Raw genomic sequence first — 21,885 nt, 5'->3', positions numbered from 1 at the left:
AAGTTCAATATAAAACCTAACCCTGTATAATGTAATTTCCAAACAGAAGATTTAGTCTTAAATTTAAATGATTTCGCAATATGCTTAATTTGCATACAAAAAGTTTCATTTAATCGATATTTCTTGCAGAAATTCATTTTGAAGTACACAAATGAGTTGAAAATAATTCTTATAATAAAGCTATTTCGTTTTAATATGCCGAGTCCCGGGCCGCAGACTTTCTGCGTGTCACCGGATATTCAATAGTTCAGCTGATTAACGGTGGAGGAGCGTAGTGGTGTAGGCCTTAAAATCAGTTATTCGCCGTGAGAAACGACTCAGACAGCAGTCTGCTGAATAATTTGGTAAGTTAAAATATCATGAGCTGCTTTATCCTTTAAACGTGCCCTCCTCCTTAAGTGTTTTTGTTCAGTCTATGATTTATTTTATAATGACGCTCATTTGAGTTAGTTTTAAATATTTTTCAATTTGCCTTATAACGAACATAAATTGGATGTCCAACATAATGCAATGAAGCTCGCCTGGCGTTAATTAATCGTGCACCTGTTCCAGCCCATGCCGGCAAGCCGGTGTTGAAGCTAACGAAAAGAGGGGAGGTCTCTTTAACCCACTTCTTTCAACATAGATACATGCAAATCTCATAATAGAAATTGAAATGGAAAAGTTTTTGATTTTCTTGTTTTAAATATTACAGAAAATAAAAATTGATAATTAATAAAAATAGGTAATAAATTAATGCAATTGATATATCCCGATTTTTTTTATTGCCTTAATCAATATAACGTATTTCACCAATTTCATTCATTAAAATTTTTTTTTTTTTCAAAGGAAAATAATTGTCTGCTGCTGATTTATAATAGCAATCTCTAAAGACATTTAAATATTTTTAGAATTTTAGCTTCAATGAACAATGTAATGTTCGTTATATAAACCCACGTGGTTATTTACATCCACGTGTTCATGCATTACAAAGTGAAATCTTTTGGTGGCTAACTGTTGCTGGTAATTATTGTGAATAAATTTTGTTTTAAATAGGTTCTTTGTTTCTTATCTGATGATATCCAACGTAATTCAGTTATCACGTCTGATATAAAGTTACGCCCTGTCCTTCCCACAAATCGCCACCCAGGAATCCCTCCCTTCACAATTTTCCTGTAGCCGTCCACTTAGCTTTGGACAGAATGTATAAATAGTTTTATTCTCATTGGTCTCGGAGGACCATCAAATATCACGTTCTGCAGGCTCTCTGTTCAGATTATTGTGTACATTATATATATATATATATATATATATATATATATTTGGGTGTGTGTGTGTGCACATCAATTAAAAGTAACGAAGACGTCTCTTGGTCGTAGACTCCGGTCTCTATACCCTTAACCACCTCTTCCATTTACAGATTTTAATTTGGTGCTCGTGATTGTAATTTATTTGTAAGTCTGTGGGGCTTAATATTGAAACATTTAAAGGACATTGAACTTCTGCTTTCCCTTTTCACTCTATGAAACGAACCTTTGACCTTAAAAAAAGGTCATACATTCCTTTTCATTTTCCCCCGACTCAAGTTCATCATATCCGTTTGATCATTTTCCGTTTAACCTCGAAGGTTTTATTTTAAGGAGGTTTCTATATTTAAGGTATTTTCTACAGAATTTGACTCCTTTCGCAATGCCCTTGAAATGACAACATCTTATATAAATCAGTGGTGTTAATAACTAGAACGAACATTCTAGTCGGCTTTAACGGTCTGATTTGCGAATTGTTGCCTGATTTTTTTTTTCTTTTGAATCGTTAAAAATTTTTTCTCAATTTGACATTATTGCTACCTCGTTTACTCCCATTTATTTGCTATTTTATTTTTTATAATAGAATAGTTATACGCATGGGAAACATTAAATACAACAGAACGTTTGGAATATATTGTGTTGCTATGTTAAAAAAAACTTATTCGTTTTGTTGTGACAATTTTTGTTGATCATCGTGTAGTAGGTGGTAACCCCTGAGAGGTCGATGTCCCGTTTTTTTGACATGGTACTAATGTTCTTGGAAAAGTAAAGGCGACTGATTGTTTCGCCCCTTTCTCTTGAACTGCAGGGGCTTTGTTATCAGTTGGAAGCCGTTTCAGTTGAGGTAAAGAATACATACACCACCCGTTTTCGGCGTAACAAAAACCCATCAGGTTGTACGTATTCTTTACTTTTGCCGCTGTTTTTTTACTCTAGGCATTTTTTTATGAACGGAAAAAGATACGTGAGCAAATAAATGGCATGAACCGTCTATGTTAATTGCTTTATTTACTGTCAGTGATGTTTAGAAAGAAAAGAAACTTTATTCTTTATTAGAGCCATGTGTATCTGAATTCTCTTCGATCTCTGGTGATGGGCCTCCTTTAGGCCTGTTACACTAGTTCTTCTTTTGGTAGTGGTCACGGCGATTATGTATTTTCGTCTTCGTTGTTTCTGGAGTGGATAAATCTTTTCAGATTGCATCATCTTATGGAAGGGCTCTCTTCTAAATATTCACTACTCTCTCGTAGTGTTTCCTTACGTTAATTTGCACTTGTTGCTGTCCTGTTTCTTATCGTGTTCCCTTATATTTTCAAATAACTTTGTCGTAGATTCCGCTTATGATCTTCAAAACCTTTAATATTTCCCTTTTGGTCTTCTGTAGGCAGGGACATGTAAAGCTTAAAGTTGTTTTATTTAAAAGTTCTCTTAAGTGCTGGGCCCTTCGTTGTATATCTTCTACGTTTATGGCATTGGGTCTTTTATGTAGGATAAAAATGTTTTGGGGGTAAAGGGAGTTGACCTTGGGAACAGCAAGGTCATAAAAACCGAAGGGATTCGTCCGAAGTCGAAGGTGGCCCAAAGGTTCCTCTTTAGAAGTAAAATTTGGAAAAACTCCAATTTCCCCTTATCTTAAAAATGTTGGATCTAGCTGTTTTTAAAATATTGCCTTATTTTTATTGCCAATTAAGAATGGATCTAGTATTTTTCTATGGTGAGAATCTGAAGCAAACTAACGGGAAGTTATTGAGTAATAATTCGAATATATTTAACGATTATAAACTTCCATTTTCATTACATTAGGTAGGCAATATTCAAAATAAAGGAACATGTTTCCTTGGAATAGGATTCCTTGTTACAGCTGAAAAACATCATCATCGTTTAACGTTCGCTTTCCATGCTAGCGTGGGTTGGACGATTTGACTGAGGTCTGGCGAACCAGATGGCTACACCAGACTCCAATTTGATCTGGCAGAGTTTCTACAGTTGGATGCCCTTCCTAACGCCAACAACCCCGAGAGAGGGCCAGTCAGGCGGTACTGGCAACGGCCACGCTCAAAAACGAGCTGTACTAAATTACTGAGATGTATTGATCAACTCTCAGGACTTCATAAAAGTTATGCATTACTAGATCTTTATATCAGTGTTTCTCAACTATTTTTTGCCTGTGGACCCCTTTGGTTCCTATAGGAGTTCTATAAAAAATGTTTAATTTGTATATTGTAGAAACATTACCAATTTATTGCCCATAAATTTTGACAGCAAAATCTTATCTGGATCCTAGTTGAGAACCATTGATCTGTACTGTTCTACTAACTTGAAAGATGTCCTCACTTCAGTTCTGCAATCTTAAGCTTATAAATACATGTATTTTTGCAGCCTAATGGCAGTATGGTTTTAAAACCATGTCTAACATATTGAATTAAGATTTCAGTTTGAGGACTGGCAGTATTAGTTGTGGTCTGGAAAGATGATTGAAGGTGATAAATCTGGTAAGAGACAATGAATCTCTTTTATTTGAGGTTTAGCATCTTCTGTTGATGCTTTCCTTCCCATTTATTTGCTATTTTATTTCTATAATAGAATAGTTATACGCATGGGAAACATTAAATACAACAGAACGTTTGGAATATATTGTGTTGCTATGTTAAAAAAAAAACTTACTCGTTTTGTTGTGACAATTTTTTTATGATCATCGTCCGTATTGTATTGTCGTAGGTGGTAACCCTTGAGAGGTCGATGTCCCGTTTTTTGACATGGTACTAATGTTCTTGGAAAAGTAAAGGCGACTGATTGTTTCGCCCCTTTCTCTTGAACTGCAGGGGCTTTGTTTTCGGCGTAACAAAAACCCATCAGGTTGTACGTATTCTTTACTTTTGCCGCTGTTTTTTTTTTACCCTAGGCATTTTTTTATGGACGGAAAAAGATACGTGAGCAAATAAATGGCATGAACCGTCTGTTAATTGCTTTATTTACTGACAGTGATGTTTAAAAAGCAAAGAAACTTTATTCTTTATTAGAGCCATGTGTATCTGAATTCTCTTCGATCCCTGGTGATGGGCCTCCCTTAGGCCTGTTGCACTAGTTCTTCTTTTGGTAGTGGTCACGGCGATTACGTATTTTCGTCTTCGTTGTTTCTATATTATTCCTGGTGTGGATAAATCTTTTCAGATTGCATCATCTTATAGAAGGGCTTTCTTCTAAATAGTCACTACTCTCTCGTTCATTCTCACTTGTTGCTGTCATGTTTCTTATTGTGTTCCCTTATATTTTCAAATAACTTTGTCGTAGATTCCGCTTATGATCTTCAAAACCTTTAATATTTCCCTCTTGGTCTTCTGTAGGCAGGGACATGTAAAGCTTAAAGTTGTTTTATTTAAAAGTTCTCTTAAGTGCTGGGCCCTTCGTTGTATATCTTCTACGTTTATGGCATAGGGTTTTTTATGTAGGATAAAAATGTTTTGGGGGTAAAGAGAGTTGACCTTGGGAACAGCAAGGTCATAAAAAACGAAGGGATTCGTTCGAAGTCGAAGGTGGCCCAAAGGTTCCTCTTTAGAAGTAAAATTTGGAAAAACTCTAATTTCCCCTTATCTTAAAAATGTTGGATCTAGCTGTTTTTAAAATATTGCCTTAATTTTATTGCCAATTAAGAATGGATCTAGTATTTTCCTATGGTGAGAATCTGAAGCAAACTAACGGGAAGTTGTTGAGTAATAATTCGAGTATATTTAACAATTATAAACTTCCATTTTCATTACATTAGGTTGGCAATATTCAAAATAAAGGATCATGTTTCCTTGGAATAGGATTCCTTGTTACAGCCGAAAAACATCATCATCGTTTAACGTTCGCTTTCCATGCTAGCGTGGGTTGGACGATTTGACTGAGGTCTAGCGAACCAGATGGCTACACCAGACTCCAATTTGATCTGGCAGAGTTTCTACAGTTGGATGCCCTTCCTAACGCCAACAACCCCGAGAGAGGGCCAGTCAGGCGGTACTGGCAACGGCCACGCTCAAAAACGAGCTGTACTAAATTACTGAGATGTATTGATCAACTCTCAGGACTTCATAAAAGTTACGCATTGCTAGATCTTTATATCAGTGTTTCTCAACTATTTTCAACTATTTGCCCGTGGACCCCTTTGGTTCCTATAGGAGTTCTATAAAAAATGTTTAATTTGTATATTGTAGAAACATAACCAATTTATTGCCTGTAAAATTTGACAGCAAAATCTTATCTGGATCCTAGTTGAGAACCATTGATCTGTACTGTTCTACTAACTTGAAAGATGTCCTCACTTCAGTTCTGCAGTCTTAAGCTTATAAATACATGTATTTTTGCAGCCTAATGGCAGTATGGTTTTAAAACCATGTCTAACATATTGAATTAAGATTTCAGTTTGAGGACTGACAGTATTAGTTGTGGTCTGGAAAGATGATTGAAGGTGATTAATCTGGTAAGAGACAATGAATCTCTTTTATTTGAGGTTTAGCATCTTCTGTTGATGCTTTCCTTCCCATTTATTTGCTATTTTATTTCTATAATAGAATAGTTATACGCATGGGAAACATTAAATACAACAGAACGTTTGGAATATATTGTGTTGCTATGTTAAAAAAAAACTTACTCGTTTTGTTGTGACAATTTTTGTCGATCATCGTGCGTTTTGTATTGTAGTAGGTGGTAACCCCTGAGAGGTTGATGTCCCTTATTTTGACATGGTACTAATGTTCTTGGAAAAGTAAAGGCGAGTGATCGCTTCACCCCTTTCTCTTAAACCGCAGGGGCTTTGTTATCAGTTGGAAGCTGTTTCGGTTGAGGTAAAGAATACATACACCACCCGTTTTCGGCGTAACAAAAACCCATCAGGTTGTACGTATTCTTTACTTTTGCTGCTGTTTTTTTACCCTAAGCATTCTTTTATGAACGGAAAAAGATACTTGAACAAATAAATGGCATGAATCGTCTATGTTAATTGCTTTATTTACTGACGGTGATGTTTAGAAAGCTAATAGAGCCATGTGTATCTGAATTCTCTTCGATCTCTGGTGATGGGCCTCCTTTAGGCCTGCTGCACTGGTTCTTCTTTTGTGTCCAATCTGTTGTAACACTAATTTCTTGGAATGAAATGAGTGATGTTTTTTGTATAGTAACTTACATAGTAACTTGTAACAATGTCTGTGGCCTGCCTATGTCATTTACTTGTTAATGTCCCCTGCTCCCTCCAAAAACAGGCTTGTGTTTGCGTCTTCCTTTTATAAGGACTTCCCTTAGTGTACTCAATTTGCAAACAGAACAAAGCTCAGACACAAATAACATGGTTTCTATAATAATGGTATTTTATTGACTGTGTTTAGAAAGAACTTAATTTCTTTATTATTGAGCTAGATGTTTCAGAAAGGTTCACTTTGATCTCAACCATTTCCCACAGTTGATTTATAGTAGGAATAAATGGAACAAGCTGTGGCATTCAACCTTTTCCTCATAAGTTTGTGATGTGAATAATGTGCCTCCACTTCAAAATTTTTCTGTTGGTTTTCTTGTGTTAATTGTATTCATTTAGATATGCTGATGCATACTAATTATCCTGCATTTCAGTAAAGTGACTGGGTCTTGTACAATGCAAAGAACTCTAATTTATGCTGAGTAGACCTGAGTTGCAGTGAAGTGATCTCCTGCTCTCTCATTTGCTTTTATTGCCACTTATCTTCTAACTCCTCTAAGTCACAAAGTCAGCATTTTCATCTTCCATTTCACCGATCCAACACTATTCACATTAATTCTTGCTGGCTCACCTCACTCTTCTCACGTCAATTCTTAATTAGTTTTGTGGTATGAATGATAATCATTGACACCTGCTTCTTCATGCTGGCACTGGTTAAAAGGGACTGTTTTTAGGTAGCTTACAGCTGAATGCACTTCTTGGCACTAACTCCTTTTACTTGCCTTTTAAAAAGTAAATGAATATTCCCATTGTCATGACTCAGGGTTAGAATCCTCTAGGACACCCCATTCATTGAATCTTCCGGCTCTCTTTGGCATAAATAGAGCCTGAGGGTTGGTGTGAGTATTTCTCTTCTGACTTGATTTACCCTAAGGGATTGGCTCCCTTAGGCAACCAATCCCTTAGGATTGGCTCCCTTTCTCTTGGCAGGCACCAACAGCAGTGAGGGCTTGTACTAGTTGGCCTTCTCTTAGTCAATTCAAAGAATGAGTAATTAAAGAGCAGAAAGGAAAAGCAAATGTGAGGATGTGCACAGGCAATATATTAATTTAACACTTGGTGAAAGGAGAGAGTTGTTAACATTTCAAGCTTAGCTCTTCGTTGGAAAGTCTAAGGAAAAAAAATCACCAACAATCCACATGTGGTTGCGTTTCTGAAGTTCATTTTTGTCTTTCTGAGCTGCGAAGCCCAGTTTAACTAACAGCTATATCGGTTTGGCCGTACAAAGTAGTGTCTCCTTTTAGAGACATTCTTTGACAAGCAATAAGGGTTGCTTCACTTCACTCGTCTTACATAGCCTGTTGGATCCCAATTCAAAGGTTCTATGTTCTTGTGCTACTGATAGTCATTGTCGTTCATGTAACAGTAGTACTTGTAAGCAACCTGACATGTGTGTATCATATTTTAATATCCATGTTCTCTACTGGCTTGGTTTGATGGGATCTGGCAGGACCAAGGACTGCATCATGTCCCCCCCCTCCCGTCTCTTTTGGTATAGCTTCTACTTTATTTCATAAACCAGTCACTTTATAGAATAATGCCTTTTTTTTTCTTTTCGTGGTACCAGCACTTGTGAAGTTATAGTGCACTTCACAAGACTTCACCCCTTTAACTGAGTTTTGACTACAGCAGAAAGAGGCAAATTTTGTTATGTATATTTGTTTAGTTTGAATATTTTAGTGAATGTAAAGTGAACAAATGGGTTTTGTATATTGTGTTTATATATGTAAATCTAAGCAGGTCTTAATGTATTCAACTAATAATTTTTTACCCTCCATCCACATATTGCAACAATTTTTATGTATATTTCTTGAGTTTTTCTCTCTGGAATAATTGTTTGTTGCTACATAAATACACTATCACTTTCCTTCATTGTGTCTTTGTAACAGTGAAGGCATAAATTTTGTGACATGTTTTTGTGATTTCATAAAATGTGTGTGGATATATATGTAGGTAAATATTCTCCTTTTCGTGGCTGAAAACCCATTTGTTGCCCACCTTCAAACTGTCTTTGGAGTGGATAGGGTCTGGTGGTGTTGATGGAGGTGCAAAGTTCTCCTGATTTACTGTCAGTATTGTCTTCTCTTTGCAGACACTTAGAAGCAGTTCAAGAGTTGATCTAGTCTGGCTGCCTTCCAAGGCTACTGAGCTCAGATCACCTTCTTGCCCAGTTATACTGCTAGTGTAGCTGTGAACACAGTGGTGCCTTCTTAACCCTTTAGCATTCAGATTATTCTGTTAACTATAATCCTTATATATTCACGATAGTTTGAATTACACATGTACTGTCTTGTAGCTTTCAGATTTTATTTATGTGACTGTTTATGTTTAGAAAAACAATGTTGGGTGTGTGTGAGAGGCAAGATCTGGCCAGTTTAAGCATAAAACTGGTTGAATATTTGGCCCAGATGTGGTTTGTTTAAATGCTAATGGGTTCAAGCTTTCTTTAATGAAAGCCAAGGGCTGCTTCACTCTTAGTGTTCTTTTGCCATGGCAGATTCCAAACTGGAAGTTTGAAGTAACTGTGTTATTGATAGTCATATTACCCTGCACTGGGTACATCAGTTTCTTTTTTTTAATAGATATTGCTTTCCAGCTATTGAATTTTTTGCAATTCTCCTCACCAGACAGGTCTTTCTTTGTTGACAACCTGATCATGCAATAAGTAGGTTGTACCAGACTATGTTGCCAGTAGCACTTGTGAGTGAGTGTGTGTGTATATATACATACACATACACACATTTTCGTTGAAGAAATAAAGACTTGTCTTTCTCTTCTTCATACCAAGTTAACTCACTGAACTTTTATACTGTGAAAATTTTAGTGACCATGAAATGAAGTAAAAAATGTGTTTCTTGTATTTACTTGTAAAAGGTACCATTCAAGCGTGATTATTACCATCATTGCCTTACTGGCACCTGTGCTGGTGGCATGTGTAAAAAGATTCGAGCAAGGTCATTGCCAGTACCGCCTGACTGGCCCTCGTGCTGGTGACACGTAAAAAGCACCCACAACACTCTTGGAGTGGTTGGCGTTAGGTAGGGCATCCAGCTGTAGAAACTCTGCCAGATTAAGATTGGAAGCCTGGTGCAGCCATCTGGTTCGCTAGTCCTTAGTCAAAATCGTCCAACCCATGCTGGCATGGAAAGCGGACGTTAAACGATGATGATGACGTATGTGTGAATCTAAACACTTCTATTTGTTAAATTACAGAGCTGGGTGATAATAAACGTTCAACTAATCACATTCTGATTTTCATTTATTGCAACATTCTACTGAATACTCCCAGAGTTTTTCTCTCTGGAAATAATTGTTTGTTGCTACAGAAATACACTATCACTTTCCTTCATTGTTTCTTTGTAACAGTGAAGGCATAAATTTTGTGACATTTCACATGGTGTGTTTTAAAATGTATAATTTCAACAGACTTAAAATATTTTTTTTTTTTTTTCTTGTTGCTTACATGTTTTTAATTATAATTTCAGTAAATATGTACCGTGTTAGCAGTTTACTGAGATCTGCTGCGCAGACTCTCAGAACTCCTGCCCTTGCGCGATGTTATGCTAAGGACTTGAAATTTGGTCCTGATGCCCGGGTATTGATGCTGCAAGGTGTTGATAAATTGGCTGATGCTGTTGCTGTTACAATGGGACCAAAGGTATGCTTTTTATCCACTGAATAGATTTTTTTTTTTCACCTTTATAAGTTGAGCAGTACAAATTACTGCTATTTTTACTACTAGATTAGTTGGATCCTGTTTCTAAATTAACCATTTAGCATTTAAGTCTGCCAAATCTGGTCCACATATACAACTTATTTTATGTTCAAACTGATTATAACTAGCCTCTCACACCTATCCTACAGTGTTTTTCCGAAAATATATAAATCACATCATTGAAATTATGAAGCTATGAGATAATGCAGGATTAGTTCAAAATGATGTGAATAAATAAACATTAGATTTGACAGTTTAATCTGAATACTAAAAGGTTAAAGATTGTTTGTAGATACAAGCTTTGTTGGCTGCTAGTGTGGTTCTTCGCATAAGCTTTCTTCACAATCATGTTTGTCTTAGATTCACACTTCCACTTAGCACCTTAGCAAGTGTTTTCTCATAACATCAGGTGGACTGGTTTTTCGTGTGGACAGAATTTGGTAGATAGAAGCTGCAGACGTGTTTGGGTAAACTTTATGCTGATGTTTAACAGCAAATGCAATAAGAAAAACATGAAGCACTTTGATATATTTGTTCAGCATTGAGATACAGATGCTTTTGAGATTATACAGGGAGCCACTAATTTGACCTAATTCTCTTTTACTTGTTTCAGTCATTCAGAGTATAGAAATGACCTACTTTCTAGAAAGACATGAAAGCAAGACATGTAGCTGAATGGATATTGGGGTTTCACTGCTTTGGCTACATTTACTGCCCTAGATTTGTCTGACTCAAAACACACCTCTTTTATGAGTTAAGAATTGTGCAGCAAATATTGTTAGACATATTGTTGGGTTCTCATAAATAAGTTTAGGTTGGAACGGTTGTTGTAATATTTTCTTTTTTTCTTTTTGTAAGGGACGAAATGTGATCATTGAACAGAGCTGGGGAAGCCCTAAGATTACTAAAGACGGTGTGACTGTTGCCAAGGCTGTTGAGTTGAAGGACAAATTTATGAACATTGGAGCTAAGTTGGTGCAAGATGTTGCCAACAATACAAATGAGGAGGCTGGTGATGGCACTACAACAGCTACAGTGCTTGCTCGATCTATTGCCAAAGAAGGGTTTGACAAGATCAGTCGTGGAGCTAATCCCATAGAAATTAGACACGGTGTTATGAATGCTGTTGATGTTGTCGTAGAGCAACTAAAGAGCCAGTCCAGGCAAGTCACAACACCGGAAGAGATTGCTCAGGTATGGAAAATTTATATTGTATCTTCTGTCTCTTGTTTCTTCTGTCAAACTTTTAATATTAAGCCAATATGCATTGGCAATCTTGCTATTTTTGTGTATCACGGGTAAGAAGTGATAAGACAGCAAATTATTGCATACATTATAAAATGCGATAGTTAATTTCCTGTCTATTCTTTCAATGAGATCTCCTGAATTGCTCTCTTGTCTTTCTTCATGACATTTTCTTTTTGTATTTTGTAACAAAGAGAGTCTCTTTACTTCTTCTCTGCCAAGAATTCACAACTACCTCAAACCCACAAGAGAGAACATAGGCAGGCAGAAAAGTTGAATTTGTATATGGTTGGTAACTTAAGTAGGTCATATACCACGACTAGGAACATATAGCTTTAGTGTGCTATGTTCTTTCTTATATTATAAAATGCACTTATTTCCTACAATTCTGGACCATTTGTCTCTGAATTTTCGTACTGGTGCTAAAGTAAAACTCCTATTCAGTAAATGGCTGTTGATAACAGTTATACTTGTTTTTGGAGACAAGTATTCAGTATTTTTCTTTGTTAAGTAAATGAATTGCATTCAATCCATGCTGCTATATCTGAAATTGAATTTTTGTTTCTTTATAAAGGTAGCTACCATTTCTGCTAATGGTGACCGTTCCATTGGGGACATTATCTCCAGTGCTATGAAAAAAGTTGGCCGGGATGGTGTTATTACAGTTAAGGTGAGTTTTTTGGTGTGCTTTTCCTTATTTCTCTCTTTATATAAGATCAGCCAGCAATTCATCCTCTAATGTTCACCTATGTCCAATGTCTGTGCTCATATTGGCTGGACAGGTCATGGTTTGAGTTACTGTCCTAGACAGATTAAGACTGTCTTGCTAATATGATCCAATTTTAGCCATGAATTCTGCACCTGAATCTTCTTCCCAACATCGACCACTAGTGGCATTAGAACTAGAATAGGTTCTTTTGTCCACTGTTAGATTAAAGGTTTCTCTATTTTTATGAACTGTAAACTCCATATTTAGGTTGTATTTTTAGTGACATAAAATTTTAGTTAATATAATCTGCAATTGTCATCTAGTATTTTATTCTTGAAAGTATAAGATAACACATCATTTCCCAATATGATGATAAATAGCATTCTTAGCTACCAATCATGGTCCTTTGGGAATGTGGACACTGCCAAGAATAAGATATTAGATAATCAGGTTTCCAGCCATTTTTTTATCTATGGACCACTTTGATTACTATTTTATTCTAGTGGACCTCCATAATTATTCAATGTATAAAATCTAGCTTTATAGAAAATCCTTTCAAAATTCCTATTTTCTTTTGCACACATTAACTTGTGTAAGTTGAACTATGTAAAGTGTTAGAGAAAGCAACCTAACTGTTTCCTTCAATACATACCAATACAAATATCTAAAGCAAAATTTTTTCAGGGTTCCTCAAAATGCTATTGAGGTTCACCAATTTACTATTTTGCTGTATGGACTGCTAAACATCTTATGGACCCTAGTTGAGAACCATTACACTGGATGATAGTTGCAGGTAACATTTTGGAAATTTGGTGCAGATATAAATATTAAAATATTTGCTTCACAACCATGTTTTGGGTTGTATTTTTTAAAATACTAATGGCACTCTGTATATTGGCAATAGAGTACAGTAAACAGTTTTGGCTTTTGTAAATTTCTTGCTTGATTTGCTTTTTTGCATTTTGTATGTAATATTTCATTTCACTTATTTTAGGATGGGAAAACTTTGAAAGATGAGTTGGAAACTATTGAAGGAATGAAATTTGATCGTGGCTATATTTCTCCATATTTCATCAACACTTCCAAAGGTTAGCAATTTGTTTATTATATATTTTACCAGGAGGGCCTCTTGTGGATTAAATACCTGTTGTAAAAGGGTAATTTTGTGGTTATTGGAAATGGAGATGACCCATATGTTCCTGCTGTAGAGAAAAAATTCTGAATTGAGGAATTTTATATTATGTACACAATTTATATTAGTTGAACTGGTGGCTTTATCTTGGTAGATGTACACTCCAGCTTTCTTTGACACAAGACATTTGAAGAAGGCTGGAGCATACAGAATCAAAACACTGAAACCAAGAATCAAAATGAGGACACCAGTTCATCTAATATAGTGTACATAAGAAAATACCTATGCAAATGATATCACCTGGGTTTATTTTAAGTTTGGGTGGTAAGCTGTTGTATATGTAATTTCCCTTTTCACTGTGAACTTCAGTAGCTGTTCCCTCTGTTGGGTTTGTATAAGGTTGTTTCTCTCTTTTTCACACAATCACTTCATTTAGCATCTTCTCTTAAAACTCTTTTCCTGTGCTAATTTTTGTTATCAGTGGGGGTATATTGGCTACTGTGCTTCTGTCCGCACTTTTCCCAAATGATTTTCTGTTTAGCAATCCAGAACATTAGTAAACCTTATTTTTTTCCCCTCTTTCTTGTATTTCTACTTTGAGATCTTTCAACTCCTCTACTTTCCAATTCCTGATTGTCTTGTTTCTGAACTGGTATTGCTTTTTTTCTGAGGTCAATAATTGGATTGGTGTGGGCTACATTCATTACCAGGTAAAGACTTGGTTTTAACCTGTTCCCTCTTCAACATCCTATTGTGTATCATTTCATATTAACATGATCTGTTAGCAACCTGATGGTTGGATGGTTTACTACTACAATTGCAATCTTCAGGTCTAGTATCACAGAATTCCAAGAGCTATGATACCATATCCTTAGTTTCTATGAATATAGTAGCAGCTGTCATTTATTGTCCAACAAGTCTATTAAAAAAATCACTAGTAATATATGGTTTCTGTCATTCATTATAGAAGTCTGCCAGTCTTCACAGAAACAGTCCTTTTGCTCACTTCTCAGTCTTGATTTGGTCCACGTGGAAAGTTGGCTGTCTAAGCTTAATTATTCTTTTTCCTTACCCTAGTTGCTTTATCAATTTCTCTGCCAACTATATTACCTATTCCACAGCAGTGTTAACCCATCCAAAAGAGTGTTCATTGCATGTGGAAGGAGATTGTTTCCCATGCATACACAGCCTCCAGCTATTTGTATCACTCTAGCACCTTTACAATCATTCCACATCTGCTTTTATCCTGCCGAAGTTAGAAGTTTAGCATCTGATGTATAGATTGTTGGACTCTATATTTTTTACCTCTAATTTGTTGAATTGATTTTTATCTGTTCATTATTTATTTTCAGGTGCCAAGTGTGAATTCCAAGATGCCTTAGTACTCTTCTGTGAAAAGAAAATTTCTAATATACAAGCCATCATTCCAGCACTTGAGTTAGCTAATTCCCAACGTAAACCTCTCTTAATCGTTGCAGAAGATGTTGATGGCGAAGCTCTTACCACATTAGTATTAAATAGGTAAGATTAAAAGTTTGGTCAGATTGAAGTTATTTCATTAAAGATACAAGTTTGATATTTTCACAAATTTATCACAAGCATTTTCTAATGGAATGTAGACATGGTACAATAAGTGTAGCTTCGTGCACTTAAGCGGAGGCTGATCAGTATGGCACTGTATTGCAAAGGATGTTAAAAGGGTGTCAGCATGTTATGAGATTTCTTCAAAATTTGTTTAATATCTATAGTGAAAATGGAACAAATCGTTGATATGGGATCACATTTGGCCTAAAGAGGGGAGGCGACTTCTTGAATTTTAAAAATTTCCCATGTGTCATTTCTCTCTTCAAATTAATTTTAACCTGCAGTTTAGCCCCTTATCTCTTTCTGTATAATTATTGCAATCTCAGCAAGATCATTTTCCTTACATTTTCAGGTAAGAATGCTTAGCATCTTGAAGATTTGATAGTCATTGTTTAACAACTTATCATCATCATGCAGTGTTTTAAATCTGGGTTTTGTCCCCGTTGACGTGGGTGGCTGGATCTACTTCAATGCCATGGCAGGTGCAGCCCACCTCAACATTTGGTGCCCATTATCCCTTGCTATCATGAGGCTTTTTTGGAGCTGGATTTTCTACAGGGAGCATGACTTGCTTACCCCCCAACCTTAGTTTCTAGACGTGAGTGATCCCAAGACTAAGGCCTCTATCATGATTTCTAAGAAATGTGGTGGTAAACTAACTCAGGAAGACAGGGACACTGCTACCTGGGATTTTGATTTATGAAATCAGTAATGTGTAGCAATCTGATCTTAGTGCTGCTATCAAACCATAGTAATGCATATGTTGTATGATTTGTTTCATGTATTACTTTTGTAAGAATCTTAGTAAATGGTATGGGTTCCTGAGTTCAGAAGAATTGATTTCAATCTGAGCAGGAGTTGAAGGTAACAGATCTTCTTCCAAAACATTTTGTCTGCTACATTCATGGAAAATAATCTAGTTATCTGATTAGTGTTTCTTGATATCTTTAAAGTATTTCATGGTTAGAGAGCACAGTATGTATGAGGCTGCATTGAAGTAAAATGAAATCTGAGTTAAAAACTTGATTTTTCACTATAGGAAATTTGCAGGGAAGTCGTGTCCATTTTGCCCTCAGTTTAAAACTTTTTGGTATGAACTTACATAGACTGCCACCTGTTTTGCTATAGAAAGCCACAGTGCTCACATAAGTTTCTTTTTATCATGTTAAGGCTGTCAACTACCAGCTTAGTCTTTTAGGCCTTGACTTCAATTTTTCCTTGTATAGACATTAGATGAATTTAAATTGAGTTTTCTATGTCCTGAAAAGAGTTTTGAAGCATTCATTACTAAACTGTCATTGTTACACAAACGGCAGTATGGGTTGCCACTGAATAGTACTAAAAATACCAATATTTCCATTAAGAAATAGGATCAGAAACTGGAACAGCTTAAGCTTCAAGGGCCCACAACTCTTTAATATCCTCTCGCAAAACCTGAGAAACCTAAGTGGGGTGGATGTTCTGTTGAGTTCCAGATGAAACTACCTCACAGCAAGGAATGCCGGTGAGGGCAGCAACATCAAACTCCCTCATTCATCAAATACAACGTATCAGATATGGTTTAGTGAAAGTGTAGCTAAGCAAATGGTGGTGCTCTAGCATGGCCGCAACTCTTATGCTGTAACTGTTAAAGAACTTTTTTTTTTTTTTAACTACTCAAAATATAGAAGTTCTCAATGTTCTCCAATAAATACAGAGTTCTCCTTTGCAAAGTTTTAATGCACTAAGGAATTTCATTTAAAATGTGTGAAACAATAACCTACTTCTTTACTACCCACAAGGGGCTAAACACAGAGAACAGACAAACGGATTAAGTTGATTACATTGACCCCAGTGCGTAACTGGTACTTATTTAATCGACCCCGAAAGGATGAAAGGCAAATTTGAACTCAGAACGTAGCGGCAGATGAAATACTGCTAAGCATTTCGCCTGGTGTGCTAGCGTTTCTGCAAGCTAGCCGCCTTAATGTGTGAAACAATAACCGTGACCTTCAGCAATATGCCGTGCTTGAGTAGAAGACCCATCGAGCCAAATGAAATCAGTCATGGCAGGTACTGGTGTCGTACAGCTGGCACATAAAAGCACCCATTACACTCCTGGAGTGGATGGCATTAGGAAGGGCATTCAACTGTAGAAACCATGCCAAATCAGACTGGGGTATGGTGCAGCCCCTCAGCTTACTAGCCTTGGTCAAGCCTTCCATCTCGTGTCAGCATGGACAACAGACATCAAATGATGATGATGAATGAGAAATCACTCTAGCATGAATAGTGAAATCTTGAAACAGAGTGGTTAATATATTTCCAGAATTTATGTAGTTTTCTGTATTCTGTAAGAAATTGTAATGAAAGGGTTAACATTAGCAATTGGTATGTCAGTGTAATTGTTTGAACCCCCTCAGAATTCTTTATTAGAGAACGTGGTTGTATTCAGATGTTTGTCCTTGAGAACTGGTTATTTTTGTGACAAATCGGATATGCTTTACGAGATTTCAGCAAGGCCAGGTACATGTTTTATCTACCCTTTTAGAAGGGTAGACATGTCGATTAAAAGCAGTATCACCAACAGGTATTTGTAGATAGAAAAAAAAATATAGACCATTATCTTGTTCTTCACTGTAACAATGTTAAATAATATTTCGTGATTATTGAAATGGTTTCCTTATTTCTTTGAAGGTTGAAAGTCGGGCTGCAAGTCTGTGCTGTAAAAGCTCCTGGTTTTGGTGATAACCGAAAGAACACTTTACAAGACATGGCCATTGCCAGTGGCGGTGTGGTAAGTTTATGTTAAAAATAAAATAAAATGTTTTGAGAGAGAGAGAGATATCATGGGAGGCAACTTGCGTAACAGTGACAAGAAGTTATCTTATCCTGTGTAGTAGGGGGAATAATCGCTTAATTTTAGAGCCATTTGCAGATTATCAGTTTTGAGGCGAAGCTGCGTGTTTTTTTTTTTAACTTTCCGCTTCAGGACCTGCAGGTTTTCATCTGTTTTACTATATGCATTATGTAAATACTCTCAGAGAATATTGGTGTTAGTAGCGGATGAATCTGTAAATATAGCACTTTATAAGTGACTCGTTATAATTGACTTGTCACCTATTTTAGTCTCTGTTAGAAGTGTAGTTTATGATAACTATGTGCATTTTGTCTTTGAGGAAGGTTTTTGTAATGTTCAGTGGCAGGGCAAGGAGAAGAATGTGGTATTTGAAGTGAAATTGTTCTTAATTGTAATTTTGGCTGTGAATGCTTTTGTGACACACATTTCAAATCTTGTTTGTTTAGGTATTTGGAGACGAAGGTAATTTGAACAAATTGGAAGATATCCAGCTCCATGATTTTGGTGTTATTTCTGAGGTTGTCATTACAAAAGACGATTCCTTATTGATGAAGGTAAATATTGTAATTTTGATTAATACGTTAATGATATAAATTGTTTTCCATATTGGCCTGATATATATATTATGTGATGAAACATGAAATTTGTAATTTTAATTCTATTTCTAGGGTAAAGGAGAAAAGAGTGACGTTGATAAAAGGATTTCACTAATTAGAGATGAAATTGAGCTTAGCACATCAGACTATGAGAAAGAAAAACTCAATGAACGTTTAGCTAAATTATCAAACGGTGTAGCTGTATTGAAGGTATGTAATACTCTATTTTCTCTTGGGGCGTGAGCTATTGTAATTGCTCATCTTTTGTGGGGAGGATTCTTCACATGTATTTTACATAACTTTTCTTTGCTTAAAAGGTTGGTGGTACCAGTGAGGTGGAAGTAAATGAGAAAAAGGATCGGATCAACGATGCATTAAATGCTACCAAAGCTGCTGTTGAGGAGGGAATTGTTGCAGGTGGTGGAACTGCACTTCTTCGATGTATATCTGCTCTTGATAGTATAAATCCAACGAACTCGGATCATAAAATAGGTAAGCTCTCGCATAAATATTTTTTAAAGATTTAAAAAAACAAAAAGAAAAAGTAAAGGGACGTAACTTTTGTTTTAAGCACATGCATGCAAGGGACATAACTCTGATTTAAAAAAATTTTTTTTTTTTTTACTTGTAGGTGTTGACATCGTACGCAAAGCTCTTCGGGTGCCTTGCCTAACTATTGCTCAAAATGCAGGTGTTGACGCGCATGAAGTTCTTGAGAAAGTATGTCAGTTGTCTGGAGATATGGGCTATGATGCAGCGGAGGGAGAATATGTTAATTTGATTGAGAAAGGCATTATCGACCCCACTAAGGTATGTTTCCTGCTCGGGATTTATATGCATTTTGTGCTCAGATAGTCGCATCTCTTTTTCCAGTAATATTAGAAATTTTTGTTCTGTTGATCCAGCTTAGTTCATCTACTATGTGTTCCTATGACACGAAGTACTTTTATAAGTTATAAAGCAAGTTATGATTTGCTTCATTTTATATGTAAATCATTTATTAAATTGTTTCTTAATTATGTCAGTTAATTTTTAAATCCTTCAAGGTTATTTTATTTTCAAGATTTATTGTTTGTAGACTCTGAATTCCATTACAAATATTGTCATAGAATCGTCAATAGCATAAGTACTTTGTTAAGTGTGTATATTTTTCCGTTGGTTTTTAGGGATCCTCTGTCTAGTTACAAGTGTATCCCAATTTCAGTCTCGTTAGAGGAGCATTTAATGGTAAAATTAATTATTTTCTTTTTGTCATGATTTCAGGTGGTGCGAACGGCTTTGGTTGATGCCTCGGGTGTAGCATCCTTATTAACAACAGCTGAAGCAGTCATTACAGAAATCCCGAAAGAAGACCCACCTATGCCTGGTGGTGGTGGTGGAATGGGTGGCATGGGAGGTATGGGCGGTATGGGTGGAATGGGTGGCTTTTAATAATGCAGTTACTTAGACATTTCATTGATTCACATAATTTGATTCATGATGTATAAAACATTTGTCGGGTGTGATTTTTTTTTTTTTTTTTTCTCTCCCCCATACAATCGTTCCCAACTGTTCATAGTTATGCTGTCAGTAAGTACAAGATATCTTTCTATACATAGATCTAATGGTAGCAACTGTTTAACTGATTGTTTCTCTTAAGTTGTTTGTATATTTATTTATTCACAATTCTTTGAAACGCTTTCAAGTTAATAATCTACTGAGTTCTCTAACAACTCTCAGTTTATTGCTTCTGTTGAGATAGGATAGCTGTTAGGATGGGTGGTCATAAACAAGTTGTATATATGCAATATGTCATAATTAAATCATGGAATTCCATTGAAGAAACCCATCATTGCCCAAGAGACACTGGCCCCTGTAGCATTTAGTGTTGAATACAAAAAAAACAGATTATTGTTCAAAGTGAAATCAGTTTGGCTTGAGCAAATATTGTTCAGCAATGACCATCTTATCAAATGTGGTCATAACTGACCATTACTTCGGTTGACAGTGACTTGTGTATTTGGCACAGGTGGTTCTATTTGGGATAGAGTCCATGCTGTTGTCATAGCTAAGGTAGAGATGCTTGTAGTCCTGAATATTAAAGGTTGCTCATTTTAAGCTTAATTCTGCTGGGCACATAAATTTTAATTATTTGATGCAATTGAAAGGATATAGTTTTGGTGGTGTTAATGAACTATTTCATGGTGCTAAAGTTCTTGTTCAGATATTTTATTAATTTGAGCACATATCCAGCTTTGAGAAGTGAAAGTCTTAGTCAATACCATCTTAATCAATAACTCACTATATTTTGACATTCTTAGGTCAACTTTGTCTTTCCTTTTTTGTAAGTTGATAAAATAATGTTCTTGAAGGCATATACTGGGATCAATAGCATTGACTAACCACCACCTCACAGAAACTGCTGGTTTTGTGCTTACATGAGAAACGGTCCTGGTTTTCATATTCTGTACTGCTCACATATCCATTATGAATGACCATATACATAGATTGTATACATGCATGTTTTATATACTGTTCTAAATTCCAAAAGTTAGTGGTGGTATTTTTACAGGACTGTTTGTTGCTAATGTGTTAAGAAACCAAACTAGTTTTGTGGGTAACCAGAAATATCTTGGGCTTAAATGGGTTTTTTTTTTGTTTTTTTTCTTAACTGTTCTTTTCCATTATGTTTGTGACATTTACTTCACTCTTCAGTTTGTTAGAGGAATAACTTCCTTTTCCTGGTCTCGATGGGGGAAAGCAAAATGTTTGATTTAAATTTAGAAGTTAGTCTTTTTTTTTCTGTAATGGCACACATCTCTCCAACATTGAATTCATACTTGACTTCTTAGGGAGCTGCTCTTTAGTTCTATTTTGTAAACAATATTTTTTTTTTCGGTTTGAATTTCTAAATATTGTTTTAGTTGATTTGTGATCAATAAATATTAAATGAATGTTTTAACTGTCTTTATCATAGTTCAGCCAGACTGAGAGATATAGAATTTGATTGCTTACTTAATACGAAAAATAAGCATTTAACTGATTGGTTATTTTACAGCATTGTTGAAAATATCTATATTACTGCCTTGAATTATGACTATTCAGTATTTATTGGATGTTAAGAAGGGATTGTCCAAATTACAATTGTGGGGCTGATAGATTGTTTACTGGTGATCCTTTGATCAAAGAAATAAAACAGTGATATAATTACATTAATTCATTGTTGGTGTAATGTAACAAAAACTGTGATGTTTCAAATGCTGCATGATGTCTAAAGTAATTTACGTCCCTCCAAATATAATATTTTATCTGCTTCCACAACTCTGCTGGGCTGTTTGCTGTAAATGTATTTGAAACAAATCACTATGGTTAAAGGATTACTGGTTGGTGTCAAGCCTTGCTTTCTCTTACTCCTGTTGAAGTACCTGAGTACAGTTTTGAGAACGTAAGGTGAAACAGTTTGTTGTCAGAGGCTCATCCAATGCTGTATGACTGCCTACTTTTGCATCATTTACTGTTCAGACTTCAATGAAATTACTTTCCTCTTGCTCAGTTGTGTGTTGGAATAAGCTG

General features: G+C 35.8%; 1 protein-coding gene across 1 annotated transcript; it reads left to right on the top strand.

The window, feature by feature from the left end:
• Positions 1 to 212: 212 nt before the first annotated feature.
• On the top strand, positions 213 to 21,539 carry LOC115211286 (heat shock protein 60A). Its single transcript, XM_029780104.2, has 12 exons — positions 213 to 344; positions 9,999 to 10,171; positions 11,087 to 11,422; positions 12,048 to 12,143; positions 13,177 to 13,270; positions 14,667 to 14,835; positions 17,575 to 17,674; positions 18,184 to 18,291; positions 18,406 to 18,543; positions 18,651 to 18,825; positions 18,965 to 19,143; positions 19,597 to 21,539. Exons 2-12 carry the CDS (start codon positions 10,004 to 10,006, stop codon positions 19,762 to 19,764), a joined length of 1,731 nt encoding a protein of 576 aa, XP_029635964.1. The 5' UTR covers positions 213 to 344; positions 9,999 to 10,003; the 3' UTR covers positions 19,765 to 21,539.
• The last annotated feature ends 346 nt before the right edge of the window (positions 21,540 to 21,885 follow it).

The sequence above is a fragment of the Octopus sinensis genome, linkage group LG1 (assembly GCF_006345805.1).
Source record: "Octopus sinensis linkage group LG1, ASM634580v1, whole genome shotgun sequence".
Classification (NCBI taxonomy): Eukaryota; Metazoa; Mollusca; class Cephalopoda; order Octopoda; family Octopodidae; genus Octopus; species Octopus sinensis.
Note: the sequence above shows the minus strand (reverse complement) of the source record. Positions and strands in the feature narration are given on the sequence as shown.

What these genes read in the sequence shown, in the direction of transcription:
- LOC115211286 (XM_029780104.2), top strand. Translation starts at nt 10,004, where the DNA reads ATGTACCGTGTTAGCAGTTTACTGAGATCTGCTGCGCAGACTCTCAGA. An exon ending in ATGGTGTTATTACAGTTAAG is followed by an intron (nt 12,144 to 13,176) that starts GTGAGTTTTTTG and finishes CACTTATTTTAG; the next exon opens with GATGGGAAAACTTTGAAAGA. An exon ending in ACGATTCCTTATTGATGAAG is followed by an intron (nt 18,292 to 18,405) that starts GTAAATATTGTA and finishes TTCTATTTCTAG; the next exon opens with GGTAAAGGAGAAAAGAGTGA.